Genomic DNA, 22,924 nt, shown 5'->3' with positions numbered 1-22,924 from the left:
AAAGGATCGCATGAAAGTGTTTGCGGAAAACAATGAAAATCTCTCTCTCTCTTAAAAAAAAGGTTTTGGTTTTTCTTCCAAGTCATTGTATGGGGGGAGTGGGCGGGTGGAGAGAAAAAAAAATTGGTATAGAAAGCAGATTTTTTGTGCGCGTATCATGATACTCACTGCTCTTTGATAAGGCCTCTGTTTTCATGTGACGTACCCACACCATACAACGTGTTAGAACACGGGTTCTACTCTGATCTCAAGCGGGGTCAAGGTTGCACAGCAGAGCTGATAAGGACAAGCTTGTGATGAATGGAGAGGCTAACCAGTTGGCGATGGCGGTAACTGTTCTGTTCTATACAAATGAGCCCGTCCCTGAAGAAGAGTTGAAATAGCACTGGGTTATACATTAAATGTCATAGACTTTCAGTTAAAGACTGAGGAATGGCACATGTTGCGTCCAACACGCGACCTATACTCTAGCGCTGTGTTCTGAATTAATAGCTCTCGGGCTTTTAGGGGCAGTGTCTGGCTCCATGTGAATTAAGAACAGGTCTGGGTGTGGCGTCTGTTTTATTTCTGGCATCTTGTGGGCAGTCACTTTGTGTCTCTGCCTCTTGGCCTTCGTAATGGTGGATGTATGATGTCTCTGTAAGTCTGTTCTTTGCCGCCTGCTCGCGGCTCGATAATAGCTAGCGCTTTATTATATGTCTTTATATAATTGTATTTACGTTACCAGTTTACCTTCGTGCGTCAGGTTTTGATGATTATATTAATCGAAATTAATATGATTGAGAAATAATTGCCTTCACAGGTCTGCCTACTGCCTGTAACCCCTATCTTTTTAGTGTGTGGTCTATTCAAGGTCCTTCACCTAACTTTGCTGTCCCAATACCCTCTTGAAAAGCTCTTTGGGAGTTAGGTATACCAACGAAATTGGCTTTGGGAGCCCTTTTTTGGCTTTTTTAATTTGAAGGTATGGCCGAAAGGATTTTCTTCCTTATTCGTTTCGCCGTGTTTCTTTGCTTTATACCATAAAATCTTCAACAGATTTTCCGGGGTCTTCTACCTTAGAAACTATGGTAAGTGAAAAAAATTAATTAAGTTTACAGGTCATGGACTGAAAGCAAGGGGTTGTTTACGTGCCCCGTGAACAGACAGTAACGTGCTGGTGGTTGACCTTCTGATGTTCAAACGACTAGCGAATCCTGGAGAAAGAATCTTGTCAAAGATATGCACTCCTGTATTAAACGGAGGTTGGTCTTAGAGCTCAGAACATCTCCAAAACCGGTCCAAAAGATCTTCAACAATAGAGAGGTTTTTCGGTTAAAAATGATTTAAACAAGTAAGGGAAAGATTAGAACTAATAAGTGACATAGGATAAAAAGGGCTGCAGTATAGCCAAAACGGAGTAAGCAGTATTAATAAAATATTTTATTCAGCATCGTAGCCTCCTAAATGAGCTCTGAACTAGAAATAGGAGTGATTTCAGAACTAAGGAACAGCAAGGAGCGGCCCTTGCAGCAACTCCTGTATATAAGGCTCACCTTGGCATACCAACGATCGATCGCCTGCACTGGAGAGGAAATGTCTCTCTGCATCTTGGGTACTTATGACTATAAAAAGGTCAAACACAGCCATGTCCCACCGTCAGTCAAAAGTCTCAGCTCTCAACGGGCTCCCGAGTTATTACTAATGTTGTCATTTTGAAAAGTGCTTGGAGACTTGCAACCAGGAATAGCATGGAGAGAGCCAGTGTTAATTTGAATGGGCACAGAATGGGGCAAGTCAGATCCCTCATCTTATACCCCTTTCTTGTGGAGTTCAAGCGGATGGGCCCTACCAGCCTGGTCTGAGCGAGTCCGCTGATTTTTATAGAATGTACTCTCTGGGTCGCGTAAAATCCCTCGTGCACTCCAAACCCAGCCTGATCTGGTTTTAACCTTCCGAACAACTGCTTCTCTCGCCGGGTACTGAAGGTGGATAGCCAAGTGCGCTCTGCCCCTGTGACGCGTTGGGCATCCATCGTATTTCCCGTGGGCGCCCCTGGGATCTTGCTGTCATGCCAGCTTCCAATGCTGCCGGCCAGGAGCCGCAACGCACCGGGCCCCACCTTCCCACACGGGCGCTTTGGGACCCTATTCTTTTACCAGCGTAGCCAGCTCCTTATCAGCCAGCCCGCTCCGAACCTCTGACACATAACCACTTTGCTTTCCAAGGGCCTCTTCCCGCCCCGGTATCAGAGGTAAGGCCCGGCGTGCCGGCAGTCCGAATTTCCCCCGCCCTTCTGTATCCCGGATGCCCTTGGCGGCGCCGGCCACCCTCACAGGTCTAGCCCCCCTCCCATCTGTCCCTCCGCGCGCTCAGGCGATGCGTCTGCTGGGGCGGCATGGGACCTGAGCCCTCGCTTTTAAAGTTTTCAGCCACCATGCCCGCTCTGCCACCGTTTCTCTACTGGACTGGTGCCGTAGCGGGTCCGGCTAAGGGCCCTCGGGCGTGTGGCCAAGCTTCTGGTGACCCAGTGGCCCAGCTTCCCCCTCCCTTTTCCCCCAAAGGCTTCCCCCTTGTGTGATATTTCACAGCAGCAGGGAGAGGAGAGAAGAGAGTGACGTTGTGTTGTGTGATGGGGGGCGAAATACCCTTGTTCTGAAGTAAAGTGCGTTATCTTCCTCTCACACACTACCTCTTTCCTGACTCACCAGCTTCCGCCTCCTTCCGGCCTCCAGTGTGAGGGCTCCCCCTCACAAGGGCACGTTACAAATTCCCCGCCCGCCATGCCGGCCTCCCCTGCCCGTCCCCAACGACAACCCACGGGGACACTACTTCTCTCGTCTCTTTCTCTCTTCCCTGCTTGCCTATGTGCTTGAAATAGCACAGCAGAGATGGGGCCAGCCTCAGGAAAATATATAGGCAAGGGGGAGAGCTGCAGCGCCCCTGCCGGGCGCCCCTGCTGGGCCCTGGTCTTGCCGTCGCCCCGCCGCCGCGGCACCGGAGCGTAGAGCTGATGGTCCCACTCAGTCCGTGCCCCGTGCAGGCTGCCCCTTACCCTCCCCTCTGAGCCTCTGCTCTACCAGCCCATCCGTCCCACGAGATCCGGCTGGCTACGTGCTGGGGCTCTCTACGCTCAACCAGGGCGTGGCGTGCCCTGCTGCTCTCCTGGCCTGTACGTAGGGAGGAGTGCGGCTGCTCTTCGTATGGGCAGGCCGCCGCGGTGGGCACGGTAGGCTTGGGGCAGGTTGGTTTGGTTTTTATGCGCTGTTGCAATAATCCCTATAAGCACTACGACGGCAAACGTTGGGTCCTGGCTCCTGCTGCCGTCGACCGGAAGTTTTTCGCTAGGAGGTCCAGTGTCGCGTCGCGCTGACGGCTATCTTCCAGTCAGGAGCTCGATCGCGCCCTGAGGCGCTGCTGTAGTGGTTCAGGGACGCAATATATGTGGACGAGATCTGGTCTGGCGTCTGCTTTACCATTAGAGTGTTAGGGTTGTTTCTCCTCCATGGTTATGGAAGGTTGCCTGGCCGCTGATAGTGCTGAAGCAAGCAGAGTGCGGTCGCGAGTGTGATGAAGTTGAAAGTCTTGTGACTTGGGGGGAATCCGACTGGCCGTGCACCCCTTGGCCTATCCCTGATACCCTTGGCTGGGAATGGATGGCCCGGTGGCAAATGCAAAGTTTAGCTCAGCAGACTCTGAAGCTGCGCTGTGCTTTGTAAATATCGAGTAGGGCCTGGGAGAGTCCTGGAGTCTGTTGTGTGGAAAAGAAGTAGGCTGGTCCCCAAATCACTTGCGCCTGCTTGGGTGGGGATTGCACCAGCAGCCGCCGCTGGCACGTGCCTGGGCCTGGCCTCCTCTCACGCCTTGCACCAGCAGCCGCCGCACGCACACACGTAGGCCTGGCCTCCTCTCCTGCCCAGCAACGTATTATCGCCTAGGCCAACAAGGCCAAGGCCTAGGCAGGCAAATTTCCAGGGGTGCTCGCGACTCCTCCCCAACTCCATCCATTCCCCAAATCCCTGGTCTGCCTCCTCCCCCAGGTGCGCCGTGCTTCCCTTCCTCCCCCCCTCCCTCCCAGGCTTGCCGCGTGAAAGTGCTGAGAGGGAGGGAAGGAGAAGTGAGTAGTGGTGTGATCGGAGGAGACGGAGCAAAGGTGAGCTGGGGCCGGGGGGGCACGGGGAGTGACTCTTGGAGGGGGGGTAGGGAACTGCTCCCTGCCCCAGCTCACCTCCACTCCACCACTGCCATCCCCCGAGCGTGCCACAACTCCCCTTCTCCCCCCACAGCTTACCACAGGGGAGCAGAGGTGAGCTGGGGGGGAGGGGGGGGGAGGGCAATTTTTTTGAGGGCCTGGGGCACCAAATTTGTTAATCTGCCACTGCTCCTGCCCATGTGGCTAGGTTGCCTAGAGGGAGCCCAGAGGCTGGAAGGCAGCGAAGAGGAGAACTCTGGGTAGGATCAGACTAGTAAAGAGAAGAGCTCCCTGCCCTGAGACCACAGTCAGAAGCCCAGAGCCTGCTGTCAGATCAGTATGGGTGGCCCCAGGTGCCCGTGTACAGCCTAGCGGACTTCAGCAGGACTCTGCATGGTGCCAGCGGCCCATCCGTGTGGCTTCAGGCTGGGAAAGCAGATGGCAGAGCATGTGGCGCTGAGGCATGCTGCAGCTTGGTTTTACTGTCACTCTCGCTCGGTTGCCTGCATTTAGTCCCCTCCATTGGCTTATCCCAAGCTCTCTCCTGGCCTTTTCCCCCCTCCCATCCTTTAACACCAGCTTCCTCTCTGCCTCTTCATCCAGTCTCACCACAGTCAACACAAGAGCTTTCTCCCTTGCAGCCTGCCTGCCTCTCAACTACAAATGACTCCCCCCTCACCCCTGCTCTCCACAGCTTGGGGGATACATGAGCATTCACAGCCACCACTTTACACCACTGCCCCATGCTTGTGCTTGATGGGGTGCAGCCGGCCTGGGCCTTGCTGACCAGAACAAGTGCAGGATTATATTGTACTCACTACGAGGAAGACGACGAGCGACCAGCAGACCAGGTTCCTCTTCATCCTGAGGGCAGATGACTGCAACAAGCCACAGAACGAACCTGCTGGGACAAGGAACAGGAGAGTCACTGGTGAGTCAGCCTTCCTCCATGGCTAGTTCAGTATCCAGCAGGACGGATGCACCTTGGCACCCTTATTACAAACCTGGATTTACTTTCAGCCAACACACAGGCCTGCTGTCCTGCTTATCCCTGAAAATTACAGGGAGCTGACAAGAAGCCTTAGAAACCTGGGGTTAGTTAAAGGAAAGAAACCCACAATCAGACAGGCTTCCTCCAACAACACGTGTCCCCTCGCCTTTGGGTCTGTGCCATGCAGCAGAGCCTGGAAGGGTTGCCAGTGAGGTTCCAGGACTGCTGTACATAAGTGGGAAACTCACCAGTGGCCATAACTATCAGCAGCACTAGATTTACAGATTGGGCCTATATTTAAAACCTGCCTCTCTTTTCCGACATATCTGGGTAGTTACAGACCCCCATTCTTATCAGGCTTTGTATAACAGAAAACCTCCGCTATCAAAATGGGCAGGGAAGAGAGAGACAGACAAGGGGGAAAGTTGTTCCATTGGACAGGCATATGCCTGGTTTGCCTTGCCAGTCCAGAAATTTCTCCTACAAAGTCTCCAGCCTCTCCCTGCAGAGCTGCAGCTTTAGAAAGCCATGTAACTAAGTCTCCTGTCTAGTTTCCAAAGCCACCAGCAAGGACTTCCACGCTGACTGATGTGTAAGGAGCTTGATGCAGTTACAGCGAGCCTGGCCTTAGAACGATTTTAAAGAATGATGCATTAGACATTAATTGGCTCTACAGAGCCCGCAATTAAATGCCCAGAGACCTGTATTCATTTAATATGATTCATTCAGTTGTCAGTGAAACCATCTGTCAAACGTTACAGTACAAGGCATTATTTCATTGCTAGCAGTGCATCCTGGGACTGCGTGTTGCTTTAGAGAGTTCTCTGGAATGCCACGGAGATTTTAGGATTGGAGCCAATGGCAAAGCAGGCACAAGGAGAGGACAGAAGCCAGTTGGCATCATTGCAAGGAGAAACAGGCTATAACTACAGGGTGAAATCCTGGCCCCACTCAAAGTCAATGGGAGTTTTGCCATTGACTTCAAGGGGGCCAAGATTAAACTGCATCTTGATGATGTTTGCTTCAGAATGCTGAGCGCAGCTGAAGCTTTGTGACTGGCCACTACTGAGATCGCACACTTCCAGCACCTTGTAAAGATGCCCAAATCGAGCCATTTCCCTTATTTCACCTCTAAATTTCACCCCAGGAAAGTGATTGTGCTGCCTCTCAGAGCTCTAACTGCACTTTCCTGGACGGTTAGAGTCACGTGGCGTTCAACCTCTTGCTTTAGAGCATTAACTCAGCATCTGCTACTGGCCCCAGAAATTCTGCTCATCAGGTGTTTACGCCTCAATCTCTCTGAATTTGCAGGCAGGCTTGGCAGAGGCTAGAGACTCAAAGACAAGAGGGGCCTGGTGGCACAGAAAGCTAGGTGGCACCAGCTAATGCAAGGACACCCTCCAGCTCTTAGAGGCAGAGTGTCCAGTTTGGCATAGGCTGCATGTGACCTATTCTGACGGTCTCTCGTAAGCCCACCTCACAGAAGCCTAATCTGACTGGCATTTACCTGCTCTAGGAGTCTGGAGCTCAGTCGTTTGCTCTGACAAAAACTAAGCAAGGGAAAACAGAGGTCAGGCAAGGAGCACAGATGGGCAGGTCGATGTGTGTGTCATTTATAGAAACCCAGGAGCCAGGCAGCACTATCCACAGGGATCTCCTACCCTGGGCAAATGGTCTGTCCTCAGATTTGCACTTTATTAGTGTCACGGCAGTGCCAATAGCAATCATGGCCCTATTGTGTTGTATAGACAATTCATAACTGGAACTGGTGAGAGTTGCCTGTACTTAAGCTAGTGGAAAAATTTGGCTCCTAGGGTTGTTTCTAGTCGGCCCCATCCTCCACCCAAGACAGGTATTTTCAGCCTCAGCAATTGATTTTAGCTTAGAGGAAGGGCAGGAGTACTAGGACGTCCTTGTGGAAGAGACTCGTTCACAGGAAGCACCTGCTAGACAAAGCACAGTGGTCTGACTACCTTAGATGCAGCACACAGAGGGCAATTTCAGATGCACTGCTGTATATGCCACAGCTAGGCACAACCAGGGGGAACTACAAATACTGGTCAAATCCATCCCTGGTGTAACACTGGCTCCAATGAGATTATACCCCCAGGGAGGGATTTTATCTAGTCCAGAATCATAGGGCTGGAAGAGATCTTTAGAGGTCATCTAGTCCAGTTCCCTGGATTTGTCTAACCTGCTCTTAAAAATCTGCAATGACAGATATTCCACAGCCTCCCTAGGCAATTTATTCCAGCGTCTAGCCACCCTGACAGTTAGGAACTTTTTCCTAATGTCCAACCTAGCGCCCCTGCGCATATTAAGCCCATTGCGTCTGCTATTTCCTCAGAGGTTAAGGAGAACAATTCCTCCCTCCTCCTTGTAACAACCGTTTATGTACTTGAAAACTTATGTCCCGTCCTCAGGTTCTCCTCTCCACTAACTAGGAACCCTCAGTTTTTCAATCGTCCCTCATTAATCATGGTTTCTAGATCCCCGTCACTTTGTTGCTCTCTCTGACTTTCGTTGAATTTGTCCCATTCCTTCCTGCAAATGTGCGCACAGAACGGGACACACTACTCCGGGCAGGCCTGAGGCCGAATCAACGCAGAGTAGAACAGAAGAATTACTTCTTGTGTCTTCCTATAACACTCCAGCTAAATACATCCCAGAAGATGTTCGCTTTTATTATTTTTTGGACTTTAGCCTGTGATCACTAGACCTACCAGATCCTTCTGCAGTACTCCTTCCTAGGCATCCCGTGTCATTCCCATCTGTATGTGTGGCAATACATTACTCCACTTAGGAATGACCCTTTTGCATTTGTCCATATGAACTGCATCTGAAGTTATTCGGACCATGTTTGATTTATAACCTACCCTCCATAGCGCTGCAACCCCTCCCAGCGTGGTATCATCCACATTTACACACATGTATTCTGTAAACTCCATTACTAAATCAACGGGTGAAGATATTGAACAGAACCAAACGTGGATCCCTGTAGGTCCCACTCAATATGCACTTAGCATGACGGAAGCCGCTTGACTACTTGCTCTCTGGAACAGTTTCAGACCATTAGGCACCACCTATAAGTAGCTACATTTAGTTGATTTCCCAGCTGTTATATGGACGGTCCCGGCAAGCTCAGTATCAAAAAAGCTTTACTAAAGTCAAGATATACCACATCCACAGCGCCCGCCACATCCACAAGGCTTGTTAACTCCTGTCAAAGAAAGCTATCAGTTGATCTGACATGATTTTTATGACAGATCCATGCTGACTGTTCCTATAACTCTGGTCATCTTCTAGTGTTGGAAATGATTGCTACTATCTTTCCACAACTGAAAATTAAGTTGAGGGTCTGTACCAGGTTGCCCGTAGTTCCCTTTTCTATAGAGAGCACTCTACTTCTCTCTCTAGCCTCGGTAGTCTCCTGTCTTCCATGACTTTTCAAAGATAATGCTAATGGCTCATCTCCTCTTTCAGCTCCTTGAGTATGGTAGGATGTATTTTGTCAGGCCCTGTCACTTGAAGTCTTTTAACTTGCTCTTGCCTATTTTAGCCTCTTTGATCCTACCTCACTTTCACTGAGTAGGAGCAGAGGGGTAGCTGTGTTAGTCTGGATCTGTAAAAGCAGACAAAGAGATGCATCCGACGAAGTGGTGATTCAACCCACGAAAGTCATGCTCCAATACGTCGTTAGTCTATAAAGGTGCCACATGGACGTCTTGCTGCTTCAACTGAGTTAGACTCCAAGTGCTAAACGAAAGAAATAAACATTTTCTGGCACTGTTATTGTTTTTGCCTCCTCCCTGAGTAATGGGCTGCTGTCCTTGGTGTCCTTCCAAAGGTATTTATAGAATGTTGCTGTTACTCCTGTATGGTCTCTAGCTTAGTTTTAATAAACCATTTGTGCCTTGGCTTTCTAAATTTGTCTACATACTCATGTGGGTTGGTTTGTAATTCATCCTTGAAACTAGGTCAAAACAATTTTTTAGGATCCGAGTTTCAGACATTGAAAAAAATCTCCTGATTTAAGCCATGTGGTCTCTTGCCATACGCCCATCTTTTGTATGACAGTGGGATATTGCTCTTGGGGCCTTACAAGGTCTCTGAAAAACTTCCAACTGCCTTCAGTGGTTTCCTCATAGATTGCTGTCCTGTGAGATCTTCCTACCATCCCTGAGTTTGCTAAAGTTGTATTCTTGAAATCCATTTGTCTTTATTGTTTGTTTCCCTCCTACCAATTCTGCTCATGAATCTACCTAGGAGCAGCCTAGATTAAAGCGTCCGCTTTTGTGACTTGAAAACGAAGCCTGGATATTCCTGAAGCCCTGTTCCCTGAGATTTGAACAGCATGAGGTATGGCAATCTAAGCTAAATAGAAAGCGACTTGTATCGCCACCTAACTAGAGTATAGTCGAAGTAAACAGTTTCCCTCTCTCATTTGGGAATATGAGTCAGCCTAGGTTTAGTTTAACCACCTTTTTTTTTTTTTAAAAAGCACACCGCTATACGCATGATCAGGGATTGCACTCGAAGCAAATGAAAGCACTTTACTGTAACCGATCGCATCACATCAATATGCAATAGATTCTTGCCTTGACTCATATCCTTGGGGACAGGGAGCGAAGGCAGGAAGCATACGCACAATACAGTTTGGCCTCAATGGATCACATAGCCAGAGAGCCAAACTACTGACCCTCCCGAACCACTATCAATAAAGCTTCGGAAGGTTCAGAGCCGCAAGGCCACGCACAACTACTCGTCAGCGCTGCCCCACAGCAGGGCCTGCTGCCACAATGCCCCTCCCTTTCGGCTGGGTAAAGCCCCTAGTCTCACACCACTTGCACAGGGCAGAACCCAAAGCTTCCCTCCCGATTGTGGTAAGATCAATGGAGGAAGGTGTGGAGGGGCCCAGGAGCGTGCATCTTGTAAGTGTAAAAAGAGTTTGCATGTGCTCAGCAAGCGCACACTCATCGGCCACGGCTGCATTATAGGTTGCCCCAAATCTCTGTTACTTGTTGTCACCCTATTTGTTGTTTTCCTTAAGTATAATAACCGAACTGTGCTACCACTGTACGAAGGGGGAATGTTTTAACGTTTTTTCTGAAACGCTCCCATAGACTCATAGGTCAGAAGGGACGAATATGAGCATCTAGTCGACGTCTGCAAAGCAGGCCACAGAACCCTACCCATCGCACTTTCTATAACAAACCCTAACCTATGGTCCGAGTTATTGAAGTCTTCAATTGTGGTTTGAAGACCTCAGCTGCAGAGATCCACCAGCAAGTGACCCATGCCCCACGCATGCAGAGGAAAGCAAAAACCTCCAGGGCCTCTGGCAATCTGCCCTGAGGAAAATCCTTCCCGACCCCAAATATGGTGATCAGCTAAACCTGAGCAAGTGAAAGATTCACCAGCGCAGCACTCAGGAAAGAATTCTCAGCAGTAACTCAGATCCCACCCCATCCAACAGCCCATCACAGACCATTGCGGTATTTGATCTGCTGGTAATCAAAGATCAATTGCCAAAATTAAATATCCTATCATACCATCCCTTCCATAAACTTATCAAGGACTTCGTCTTTAAAACGCGCCAGATAGATTGTTCTTTATTTTTGGGTGGGGGGGGGCACACCCCCCAACCCTTACTCCCCTTGGAAGGCTGTTCCAGAACTCCACTCCCTCTAATGTTAAAACCTCGTCTAAGTTTCAAGTCAAACTCCTAAGTCAGTTTGTACCCATGTGTTCTTGTGTCTACATTGGTACTAAGCTTAAATAATTCCTCTCCCTCCCTAATGTTAACCCCCCTGATATATTTATAAAGTGCAAGCGTAGCCCCTGTGTGCCTCAGTTTCCCCCTCTACTACTTAAGCATCTAGGTGGTGGGATAAGGGTGTGATTGTTGCAGGGACCCCTAGAGGGCAGGTGTGACTGCTGACTGGCTGCCTAAGGCCAGAGAATGGCAGACACTCTGTAACCTGGTGACTGGGCCCCCTCCTCTGCAAGAAGCAGCCAGAAGAGTTGGAGAACAAAGTGAAAGGTGCAGACCAGGTGATCTGTTTGCCTGGGAAAGAGACAGGACGGAGGAGAGGCACCGTAGGGGTGTGACTGAGGCCAGGCAGTTGGAAGAGAATCAATCTGTTGGTTTGGGACTCGGGGTTAGGGGGCCCAAGGGCCCTGAGCTCTGGATTCCCTCTCTCCTTGAAGATGGGCTTTGCTAAAAAATTCCTGACTTCTGTGCTAACAAGATCTGTTCTACGCTGAGTTCCTGTAGACTAATAAACCTTCTGTTTTACAAAGCTGGTGGCTGAGTCACTACCGACTGTGAAGTTGGAGTGCATGGCTCTTTGGGTATGTGCAAGGCTTCCCCAGTTGTCCCATCCAGATGGAGGCACTGTGGGGCACCTATGGTGTGAACAGGGGTGCTGCATGCTCTGGAGGTCAGACCCAGGAAACGCCAAAGCTAACCAGGCTTCTTGATTGAGTAACCATGTGCCTGGAGGGAAAAAAAACTGCACCAGAGTCCTGGAAGAGCTTCATTCAGAGCAATTCCAGAGCACCAGACCGACACACCTCATGTCTACAGCAGAATTGTGAAAGGATTGAACAGGAAGAGATTAGGGTTTTTTGACTGTGAAAGAAAACCCACAAACAAGTTTCACCTCAATCTAGTGATGAGTACGTTTAGCGGGAGAGCGCTTGTGAATGGATACCTCAAAATGCTCTAGACAGTTCAACTTCACCAGCACAGTTAAGCATAAAAGGCTTGTTTTATTTATGGAAGTGTATCGAGCAGGTAGAGCAAGGGCCTGCGAGTAGAAATGCCAGGTTCTATTCCCAGAACTGCCACAGGCTCAGATTAGCTGGTTGGAAAAAAATTTACAGAAAAAATGTTAATATTTTTCAAAACTGCTCACAAAATGTTTATTCAGCTAAAACAAAAACCAGAACCAGATGCTGAAAAATTCATTTTTCAAGAACTGTTTATGAAAAGATTGTGTTCAAACATACAATCTTAAAACTGAGAATGAGACTCAACACGAAACATTTTCTCCACTGATAATGTGGGGGGGAGGGGAGGGAAAGAAGAGTTCCTCAAGAAATATTTTTTAAAAAATCCTAAAAGTGAAAAAGAGTTAATGAAAAATATTTTTCTTTAAGTCTGTAAAGCTATTTCCCCCCCCCCCCACAAAAAGCTGTTTCCAAGAAATTTCAACCACCTCTCGAAATCCTTCCTCCATATTGTCAGTGTCATTCCTCACAAAGTCTGCAAGATGAGGACACCCCACTGGGATTGCAGAATTGGGCCTCTGAAGAACTTTGTTACGCTCCGATGACAGACACAAAATGCAAGAGCCAAAGAATAATGAAGAGAAGCGACCAATGATCGGTCTCACAGAACCATAGTCAGCTAAAGGCTCTGAGGCCAGGTCTACACTGCGACTTTAAATCGGTTTAATGGCCGATATACCGATTTAACGCTGTATCCGTTCACACGACGTCGTCATTAATATCGAGTTAAACGGCTCCTTAAATCGATTTCGGAACTCCTCCCAAACGAGAGGAGTAGCGCTAAATTCGATAGTGATAACTCGGATTAGGGTTCATGTGGACGGAAATCGACGTTATTGGCCTCCGGGCGGCATCCCAGAGTGCAGCACTGACCGCTCTGGACAGCAATCTGAACTCGGATGCAGCGGGCAGGTAAACAGGAAAAGCCCCGCGAACTTTTGAATTACATTTCCTGCTTGCCCAGCGTGGAGCTCTGATCAGCACGGCTGGCGATGCAGTTTGAAATCGAAAAAGAGCTCCAGCATAGACCGTACGGGAGATACTAGGTCTGATCGCTGTATGGGGAGACAAATCTGTTGTATCCAGCTCCGTTACAGAACACGAAATGCCAAAGCGTTTGAATAAAAAACTCCAGGATACACAGCGCTGCGTGACAAGCGTAACGGGAAGCCAGAGACTCAAATGGACGCTCATGAAGGGAGGGAGGGGGTACTGAGGACTCCAGCTATCCCACAGTCCACAGCAGTCTCTGAAAATTATTTGCATTCTTGGCTGAGCTCCCAATGTCTGTAGGTTCAAACACAGTGTCTGGCGTGGTTCAGGGAACAGCTCCTCAGTTTATTTCCCCCCACCACCACGTGAAAAAAAAAAGGGAAAGATTGCTGTGCTATGGCGTTTGCTCAATGCACTCCGCGAAAAAGGCGCCAAAGGGTTGTCTGCTGCCTTCACAAAGGGAGGGGTGAGGCTGTACCCAGCACCACCCGGGGCAGTGTTTTCTGCCCCATCAGGCACTGTGCTCTCAACACGGAAGTGGGAACTATGGGATAGCTGAGGAACAGCTACCCACAGTGCACCGCTCCTGAAATCGATGGTAGCTTTGGACCATGGACGCAAACAATCGATTTCGGGATCCCACTGTGGACGCGCTAAACCGATTTTATTAGATCTGTTTTGTAATATCGGTTTAAGCTAATTCGAAATAATCGTGCAGTGTAGACGTATCCTGAGTTAAATACATGCAACAGCTGCTAAAGTGCAGGCATTTGGCTGAAGGCAGAATTTAACTTTAAGTGTGTCATCAGGCTTCACCAGGAGTTGCTCATGTGTGGGGTATGGAAAGCAGGTGGGGAGAAGAGGCAGAGGAATGAGTCCATTCCTGCAAAGAACTATGCATCAGCCACTGCCAGCAGCAAGAGACTCAATCCAGCTATCCCATTCAGCACACCCCAAAACCCAAAAAGGCTTAAAGCAGTTTTACTCATAGGGAAGAGACTAAAGCTCAGACATCTTTGGATTCCAGCTACTCCAGTTCAAACGTGCCCTGTTTGCAAGTAGATTCCTAGGCCACGTCTAGACTACGCGCCGTATCGGCGCGTTAAAATCGATTGCTCGGGGAATCGATCTATCGCGTCTAATCTAGACGGGATATATCGATCCCTGAGCTCGCTTATATCGATTCCGGAACTCCACCAACCCCAACGGAGTTCCGGAATCGACATGGTGAGCCGCGGACTTCGATCCCGCGCGGTGAGGACGGGTGAGTAAATCGATTTTAGATATTCGACTTCAGCTACGTTATTCATGTAGCTGAAATTGCGTATCTAAAAATCGATTTTACCCCGTAGTGTAGATCAACCCCTAGACTCCCCAGCCCAAAGGAGCCTGTGATCTAGTCTGACCTCCTCTGTAACAAGCCACAGAACTCGTCCCCCTGCCCCCAAATAATACATTTTTCCTCTTTCTGATAGGTCTCAGGTTGAGTTTGTGGCGCTAAGAGCTGGGTTCTATCCTTTGTCTGCATCAGCACCTGTACCAGAGGCTGAAGGCCTTCTTCAGAAACAGCTAGGCAGCCAGGATTTCATCCAGGGATTGTGCTGCGTCTTTATGAGATTGCTTCAAACGAGTGGTTGCAGGCGAGATCTCACACACACACACACACACCTTCTATAAATTCCATGCCAGGAAAGCAACCCTGTACCTCAGTCCTGTCAGGGCAATAATTGCCGTTTGATTTCTTGCTGTAAAGCTCAGCATCTGCTACTATTCCTGAAAGTCTGCCTCCCAGATTTGGGGCTCAGTCACTTCCTATATTTGCATGCAAGCTTGCTCAAGCTATAGCTACTCCTGTGTAGTGCTGGTCACCTTACAGGTCTATTGCCTCTATAGAAACAGTGGGGCAGCCCTCTTGCCTTCAGACTATTCCCTGCGGGTCCCCACAGCGTTGCCAACTCTTGTGATTTTATGGCGAGTCTCACAATACAGTATTTGGGGTTTTCCTTCAAGCCTCGGCTTCTGGAGTTGGATGTTTAAAGTTGCAGCTTTCCTTTAAAATAAATAAATAAAAACCAACAGACCCCACACACAGCCAGGAGGCAAAAAACAAAACCAAACCCAAACTATCATGATTTAACAAAAAACTGTCTTGATATTGTCATTCAAAAATCACTATACCACCTATGGAAGCCCCACCTGGAACCTCACAGCACAGCTGGGGATGTACAGGTGGGAACAGTCTCCAGCTGGTTCGGCAGGATTTACAAATATTTTTATCCTTGAGCTCAGCAAATCTGGCTCTGAAGCAGGAAGCTGATCTGCTGAGTGAACAGGTGCCACTGTTCCAGAGCCTCTTATCAGAGCATCCAAGCTCCCCAGATTCTCATTCTGTGCTACCTGGCAGCTGCAATGGGTTAGGGTCTTTTTAAGGGTGTATGTGTGCAAGGAGCTTAAGGAGCGTGACACTGTATCAGTCATTTCCCTCTGGGGCTGCAGAGTTTCATGGATAGCACTAAGGGGAATGCAATCCCACGCACAGCACTTTTTCCAGTGTATTTCCCCTAGAAACGTGTATGGACAATTCACATTCCGTGGCTGAGCAGCGGACACACTGCGAATAAGGTGGTTTGGGCTTGCTAGCAGAGAGCTGGATGTACGAATGCTATTTTTAAATGCAGCATTAATAACCTTTACACTCGCAGAGTGTCCTTTCCCCCCAGAGAACCAAAGCCCCTGGATCATTAAACTTTACTTGCAGTAGAGTTTGTGATGCATCATCCCACAAAGAAACCGAGGCACACCCACGTTAACTTTAGCTCTCCGCCCTTCGGGGCGGTATAGTTAGTGGTCTTGTGTAAAATGTAAACACGTATGGCTACATCTTCACTGCCCCAAAAGATGTTTGCTAGAACAGGGTGGTTTTCTGTACGTCTTACTCCTGGTCTACACTTCAAAGTTAGCTACAGCGCTATGCCATCCTCACCCCCAGTGTTATGGTTATGTCAACAAAAGAACACTTCCTTTGGCGTAGCTATTGTCAGTCGGGGGTGGTGTTACTACAGTGACAGAAAACCCCCTTCTGTTGCTGCACCTACACGAGGGGGCTATGCTGGTATAGCCACAGCCACCTATCTAGGCCAGGATAATCTCTGTCCTGTAGACGTAACCTTAGTGGTGACAAGTACATTAGTTTTTAAACTGTGATGCACCCAGGTGACTCAACCACAAGTGCAGGAGATAGCACTGACCTCACCTAGCTACATCGTGCTAAAGACTCCTGTGTCTTGTCTCCCCTAGGATTTTACAGCAAGCTAACTAGCCCATGTGCTTTTATAGTGAGATCAATGTCCCCTGGCAGTGAAGACAGAGCCTAAGAAAAGGTGGTTTTCCTTTTAACAAGTGTTAGCAAATAGGACTTAAACCCTGTCTACGATGGGCCCTAAGCAGTGTTTAGCACCTTGGGTCTACCACAACCAGCTACCCGTCTTTGAAAGCATTAAGTCTTGGGTGCTAAGGACTCATTTGCTAACTTCAGCAAAACGCCAGCACTTTTCCCTAGTCAAGGCAAGGGATGAGAGCCAGGATTCCTGGGTTCTATTCCTGGCTGTAATGCCCACAGAATGCTGCCTCCAGGGTTACGTGCTGCTTGTGTGGGGTGGTAGTGGTCTTCTCACCTTTCATGGGAGCAGCAGCAGCTTTCCACTCTGCCTATCTTGTCCCAGTGAACGCTGCCTTTTTGAGAGATGCATGCCAGTAGGAGCAACCCCCCCCCGCCAGCCTGTCATAGCTACTCTATGGAGCCCTCTATGCTGTCCCACCAACAGACACTTCCCGGGGTGGGTGCATGCAAATCAACAGGCTCCCTTGCCCCCACCTACTGGAGAATAAGAGCCAATTCCACTGTCATACAAAAGGATGGCAGTAAAGACACTCAATATACAGTTGCCTCACTCTTGCCATAGAAGCCAAGCAAGCCACAAATGATCAAAGGCACCGCACTGCTGGTTCAGCTCTTGTCTTGTGCCTGCTGGGGTTAAGCACCAGACAGCCTGGCCTCACTGCAGGATGAAAGCTCTGAACCACCCCACAAATCTATTTTTGGCCCTGCAGCTCTCTCTGGCAGAGGCTTCCCTGAGGCAGCCTTTCCTAAATTAGACACCACAGCAGCTATAATTAGGCACCATTCAGCAATCTTTCCACTGAAGTCTCCTCAGAAAAATGGCAAGCATGGGCAGCCCCAGCTTTAGGGGAGAGATTTAGCTTTGCTGAGGCTGCAGCTTCTTCTGCAGAAGGGCAGAAATACACAGGACTTTTGGAGGTGATTTAAGGAAGACCAGGCAATTCCCAGATAGAACCCAGGAGTCCTGACACCACCAGCATGAGGTGCAATCTTGGACAAGTCAGCTCACTGCCTTGTGCCTCGGTTTTCTCACCTCTAAAATGGTGATAGTGATACTTCCCCGCCTCATAGGGGTGATGGAGGACCAAGGTTTGCAGAGCGCGAGGCGATGCTCTCATAGAAGGTGCTGTGCACCAGTAGGAAAGGAGGCTTAATCCCGCTACAAACTTGCACCAAATTTAATTCCAGCAGTGCAAATTCCTGTGAGGACATGGACAGCCCAAGGCTGTTTCTAGCACAAGGAAGCCCGACTTAAACCAATATAAGACCACGTGCACAGTCTTTTGTGCCAGTTCACTCCTGCAGTAAAGCCTGTGCAAGTATCTTGTGCAGGAAAGCCCTGAAGTGGGCAGCAATTGACACGAAGATTTCCATGAAAAGGTTTGGCAGACAGTTTCCAGATCTACAGCAGGGGGTTTTCAATCTTTTCTCATTTGCAGACCCTTAAAAAATTTCAAATGGAGGTGCGGATCCCTTTGGAAATCTTAGGCAGACAGTCTGCAGACCTTAGGGGTCTGAGACCACAGGCTGAAAACCATGGATCTGCAGATACCACTTCCCTTTTAATGATAAATCTGCCCATAGGTTTTAAATTAATCCAGCACTTGTTCGAAAGCTTCATCCACTCCCCCACCTTCTCTGGAACAATCACACTTCATTTGTGATGCAGTCATGTGTCACTCATCCCATTCCCACTCCTCTAATTAAATGTAACTACACACTATAATAAAGCCTGACTGAAACAGGAATTTTCCCAGTAGCCTGACTGTACAACTTTAAAAAGCAATGAAGAGTCCTGTGGCACCTTAAAGACTAACAGATGTATTGGAACATAAGCTTTCGTGGGTGAATACCCACTTTCATACAGCACTTACTTTCCATCCAATGGCATCTCAAAGCACTTTACATATTGGGAGACCAAATTCACCCCTAGAGTGAGCATAACTCCACTGACTTCAATGCTTTATGCTAGCTGCAAAATTAAGCCCCACAGCTCATAGGGAAATTAATCCACCACTGAAATGCAGCCAGCTCTGGAGTGAGGTGTGGCAGTCATGATGCACAACATTCCACAGTCCTGAACAGCTTATCCGATAGGACCTAAAGGGATGATTAATCAATGATATAGATATTTGTGTCTCCCAAAAATTGAGTGCTTTATGTCAGACTTTCAAATTTAAAATCAGTGAAACAAGATTATTGGAGAGAAATGTGTCAGTACATTCTTACTACAATGCAGCAGAACATAACAGTCCTGCTAACGGAACAGAAAAAAGTCTGTTTTTTCGTAGTAGCAGAAGAAATTCCCCATTGCCTGGCTACGATTGTAATCAAGATAGTCATTTACACCTTGTGGGGGAGTGTCAGGACTCCTGGGTTCTTACTCTAGTCAATCAAGGTCATGCAGTGAGCTGATGGCAATCTGGGTGTCAGGAGGCTTAGTTAGCACTTTTAATCATTAAAAAAAGTATTAATAGTGACAGTTCTCTTCTGTAGGGGATTTCACTCTACATTCCCATAGCCCCTAAAGAGCCTCCCATGGAGGCTGCAAACTCAGCAGGAGACAATCTTTGCTTCAAAGAGTCAGCATTCTAACTGGACAAGACAAACTGCGGCAGGAAAGGCAGAGGCACAGAGGTGCCCAAGGTCACCCAGAAGATCAGTGGTGCAGCTGGCAATAGAATCCAGGCCTCCCAGTGATATCAGGAAGAAGGAAACAGGCCAAGATGTTCTACCCCTTGGCTAATCGAAATCTCACACACATCCTCATTACTTCAGGGGAGGGGAGGGGACAAAGGAAACGCCCACTAATTTACAGAGTTAATATATCCTCCCATGTGGTTTGACTTACTGTACTACAAACTGTAAGTGACTCTAGGTTCCAGAGAACAGGACGTCTTCAAACTCCCTTTCACAAAAATGGGAACTTTCAAGTTTTCCCCATTTTGATTACTCAGCAACTTCTTCCTTGTAGTTGATATTGAACCAGATGTCCTCCTTCCTGCTGGAGTGACTAGACTCATTCTTTAGAGGAAGTTCTCATATCTTAATGATCTAATACAAGATGCGGTGTGCAATTCTAGTCTCCCATGTATAAGGAAGATGAAGCCAAACTGGAACATGCCCAGAGAAGGGCTACTAGGATAATCCAACCAATAGGGAACCTACCTTACAAGAGCAGACTTAGGAGCTTGGCTGGTTTAGCTAATCAAATGAAGGAGGGAAGATATGATCGCTCTCTACAAATGTAGAGGGAGAAGGAGAATATAAACAGCAGGGAGGGAGAAGAGTTAAAGTTAAGTGCCGATGTGGACACAAGGACAAACGGATAAACTGGCCATCCATAAGTTTAGGCTTGATTAGAAAACATCTAATTACAAAGGAGTGAAGTTCTGGAACAGCCTTCCATGGAGAATAGTAAAGGTAAAAACCCTCATTTGTTTAAAGACGGAGCTTGTAAGTTTATGGAGAAGATGGTACAATGAGATGGGTCACAATGTATGTGGCCCCTCTGTGACTGCTATTAGCAATTATCTCCAACGGAGAGAGATGGGAGCCTAGTTGGGGAGGGCTCAGTTACTACAGAGAATTCCTTCCTATGCGTCTCTTGTGCATATGCTCTGGATCTAACTGACTGCAATATCTGAAAAGGAATTTTGCCCCAGGTCAGACTGGCAAAGACCTGGGGGCGGGGGGAGGGAAGAAGAGGGGTTGCCTTACTCTGCAGCATGGGGGTCACCTGGTTTGAACTGGTGTAAGTTGTGGGTTCTTTGTAACTTGAAGTCTTTAGACCATGATCTGAGAACTTCAGTGACTCACCCAGCGGTTATGGGCCTATTACAGGAGTGGGTTGATGAGGTTCTGTGGCCTGCAATGTGCAAGAGGTCAGACTAGATGATCATGATGATCCCTTCTGGGGCTAGAGTCTACAATAAAGATGAAATCTCCAAGCTGTACTCTTACCCAATACATGCAGCCTTGTGTAGTGATTGTCACCCATATCTCCCCCACCACATAATACCCACCTGTAATATGTCCCTCTGAGGCAGGGGCAGTCTTAGCTTATGTTTGTACAGCACCCAGTACATAGGGCCCCTGATCTGGACTGGGGCCTCTGATGAGTTTAGGGTGCAGTCTGAAGTTCAGGTGTGGGTGTCCAGAGTCAGTCAACTAAAGCTAGATTTAAGGATCCAAATTAAAAATGGCTGTTTCCCAAAGGGCTGAGGCCATAAAACCCACCAGTTTTGGTTTAGGTGCCTAAGTCCCCTCCCCTACATTTGAGAAGTTCGGTTTATCTCCAGCCCAGCCTAAAAGGCCCATGGAATCGGTGCCGCATGATGGCTCTGGCGCATAGCAGGTGATCCTGCAAGCTCCTACTTCCCCAACACAGCTTTACTGTGAAAGCCTCCAGTGCTTCCCCCCAAAACGGCACCTAAGGAGGCAGCGGAAAACAACCTAGTATGACCACAGGCTCAGGAAGGCAGAAATCTTGTGCTGTACAACTGTGTCTGCATATAGGGATCATGTTCTACTAAAAGGCAGCCTTGCCTTCAGAGACAGCAAAGGGCCAGAAGCACGACTCCAAACCTCAGTTTTGCTAGTTTGGGAACATAAAAGGAATTGACTGAAGTGCAGTAAGAGTTACAGAGCAGTGAGATTTCCAGGGATAAAAGCCAAAGGATGAAGGTTTGCATCCTTGGGGAAGATTATGATCTCTCTGGGAACTCAGAACTCTATATGCAAAACTTCACATGCAAATAAAAAAGTCAGGAGAAACATCAGATGCAACCCCAAGGCATGTGCCAGCAGGTTGCTTCTGACAGGAGCTATTCTGAATGAAATCCTGGCCCTGTTGAAGTCATTGGGAGTTTTGCCATGGACTTCAATAGGACTAGGAATTTACCCTGGCTCTGTGACCCACATTTACATACAGTGCAGGAGAGGGCTCTGGGTCTGCCTGGAGAGCAGAGGCACAAGTAGTCTCTGTTGCTGGAGGAGGCAATTTGAGAGACTGGGGAGGATTCTCGCCCCCAGCAGCCCTACAAGTGGCCCCTTTGTTGTGCTGGCCTGGCAGTGGGCCCTGTATGGTCATTGAAAGCCCTTTCATTGACCAGCTGGCTGAAAACCAGTACCTTACGCTGGAACTGGTGGCCTCTTTCTGTGTGGCCGGTGGTGCTACATGAGTGGTAGACAGCCCAGAGAAAACAGCAGCTGGCCAAGACTTTAAATAGTGGATTTGACCCCCCCAAAAAAACCCTTATGGAAAACCCTAGAGAATTTAACAGGGAAGGATAAGCTTTCCTGTAGGGTTGTTTTTGCATCACACTATAGAATTAATTGAGAATTATATCCCTGCTTTGGGACGGTTCAGAAAAGCCACAGAAAGAAGAATGGGGTATTAAATTCTATCAGGTATTAGGAATAATTGCTATAATAATCTGCTGGCTTCCTGCCTCTTACAGTCCATAGGCCCTTTCATAGAGGACAGTCCCTTATAGCATCAAGGACTTCCAAGACTTTCTGGCCTGCGCAGGGAACTGGACTGACACCACTCAGAAGGGTGCAGCACTCAAGCTAGCACTGGTGTGAATCAGGTGGAACATGCGTGCGTACTGGGTTGAAAAAATGGACACGCGCCTCTTCTCGTGTGCAGGGGACAGCAGCATAGGTGCTGCAAGCCAGCGCCGGCTGCCCAGAGTCCCATGGCACAGCTGGAAGAAGGTTTGAGACCAAGCTCCCCAGTGGGGGCTTCTTGGAGTGCTACAGTTTGGTGCATTGTTTTCCAAAAAACAGCGGCCCCAGACAGCACACGGTCCTCTCCGAACACAAGCGAGAGGCAAACAATCCCCAGGGTGTGGGTTAAAATGTTGCTGTGCCCTTTACTGGGGGAATTAATTGCATTTCATGGCTTTGTGTAAAGTGTCACAGGGCTTCAGCTGTCAGACAAAGAGGGAAACAGTTTCCCAGGATGCATCAGGGGAATACCTGCCAGGCATTCACTGTGCCTTTTGCAGCAGAGGACAATTGCCATGGAGAGAAACAATGTCTGAAATTCAGCAGAACAGAGACAGACCGACTGTGCCATGCATTCATAGCTCCTGCCACAGCTCCACCCATCTTGTGTGGGTGTCAGGTGAGCAGCATAAGTGGAAGCAATGTACAGATTTGCATTAAGAAAAAATTATCTGCGTGGGTCTTACAAGAGAGAGGCCTCAGAGAGAGACATGTTGGACTGAGAGATGCTGCAAAGCACTGAATCAGTGAGACCCCAGGCCCACCTCAGAGAAAACAGGACAGTTCCTGCTTATTGTGCAGGGACTGCTCCCTAGGTTAAATAAAATCTCCTGCTGGTTCACAAGCCATCTCCTGCTACTGCTCACCGCAGCCTCCGATTTAAACAAACATGTTATTTCAGTAGGTGACCTAGATTCAGTTGGAGCAGGAGTCTGGCCCATTTCTTTTGTCATTTTCATGTCCTGTATGAGCAACAGCCAGCACACAGAACATAACATAATGGAACATTCAGTAAGAAACATGCTGCTAAAAATACCTTGCAATGGCAGACGGTGGCTAG

General features: G+C 48.4%; 1 protein-coding gene across 3 annotated transcripts in view; it reads right to left on the bottom strand.

Moving 5' to 3' along the window:
- Positions 1-22,924, bottom strand: part of RELT (RELT TNF receptor) — an 80,814-nt gene that overhangs the window by 33,462 nt on the left and 24,428 nt on the right. For 2 of the 3 annotated variants that reach the window (XM_032796420.2, XM_032796424.2), the window contains exon 2: positions 4,990-5,072. In XM_032796420.2, coding sequence (XP_032652311.1) covers positions 4,990-5,034 — 45 coding nt within the window. In that variant the 5' untranslated portion in view covers positions 5,035-5,072. Of the gene's footprint in view, positions 1-4,989; positions 5,076-22,924 lie in introns of all 3 variants that reach the window. The other variant, XM_032796421.2, reaches the window with a different exon arrangement.

This window comes from Chelonoidis abingdonii, chromosome 1, assembly GCF_003597395.2.
Source record: "Chelonoidis abingdonii isolate Lonesome George chromosome 1, CheloAbing_2.0, whole genome shotgun sequence".
Classification (NCBI taxonomy): Eukaryota; Metazoa; Chordata; order Testudines; family Testudinidae; genus Chelonoidis; species Chelonoidis abingdonii.
Note: the sequence above shows the minus strand (reverse complement) of the source record. Positions and strands in the feature narration are given on the sequence as shown.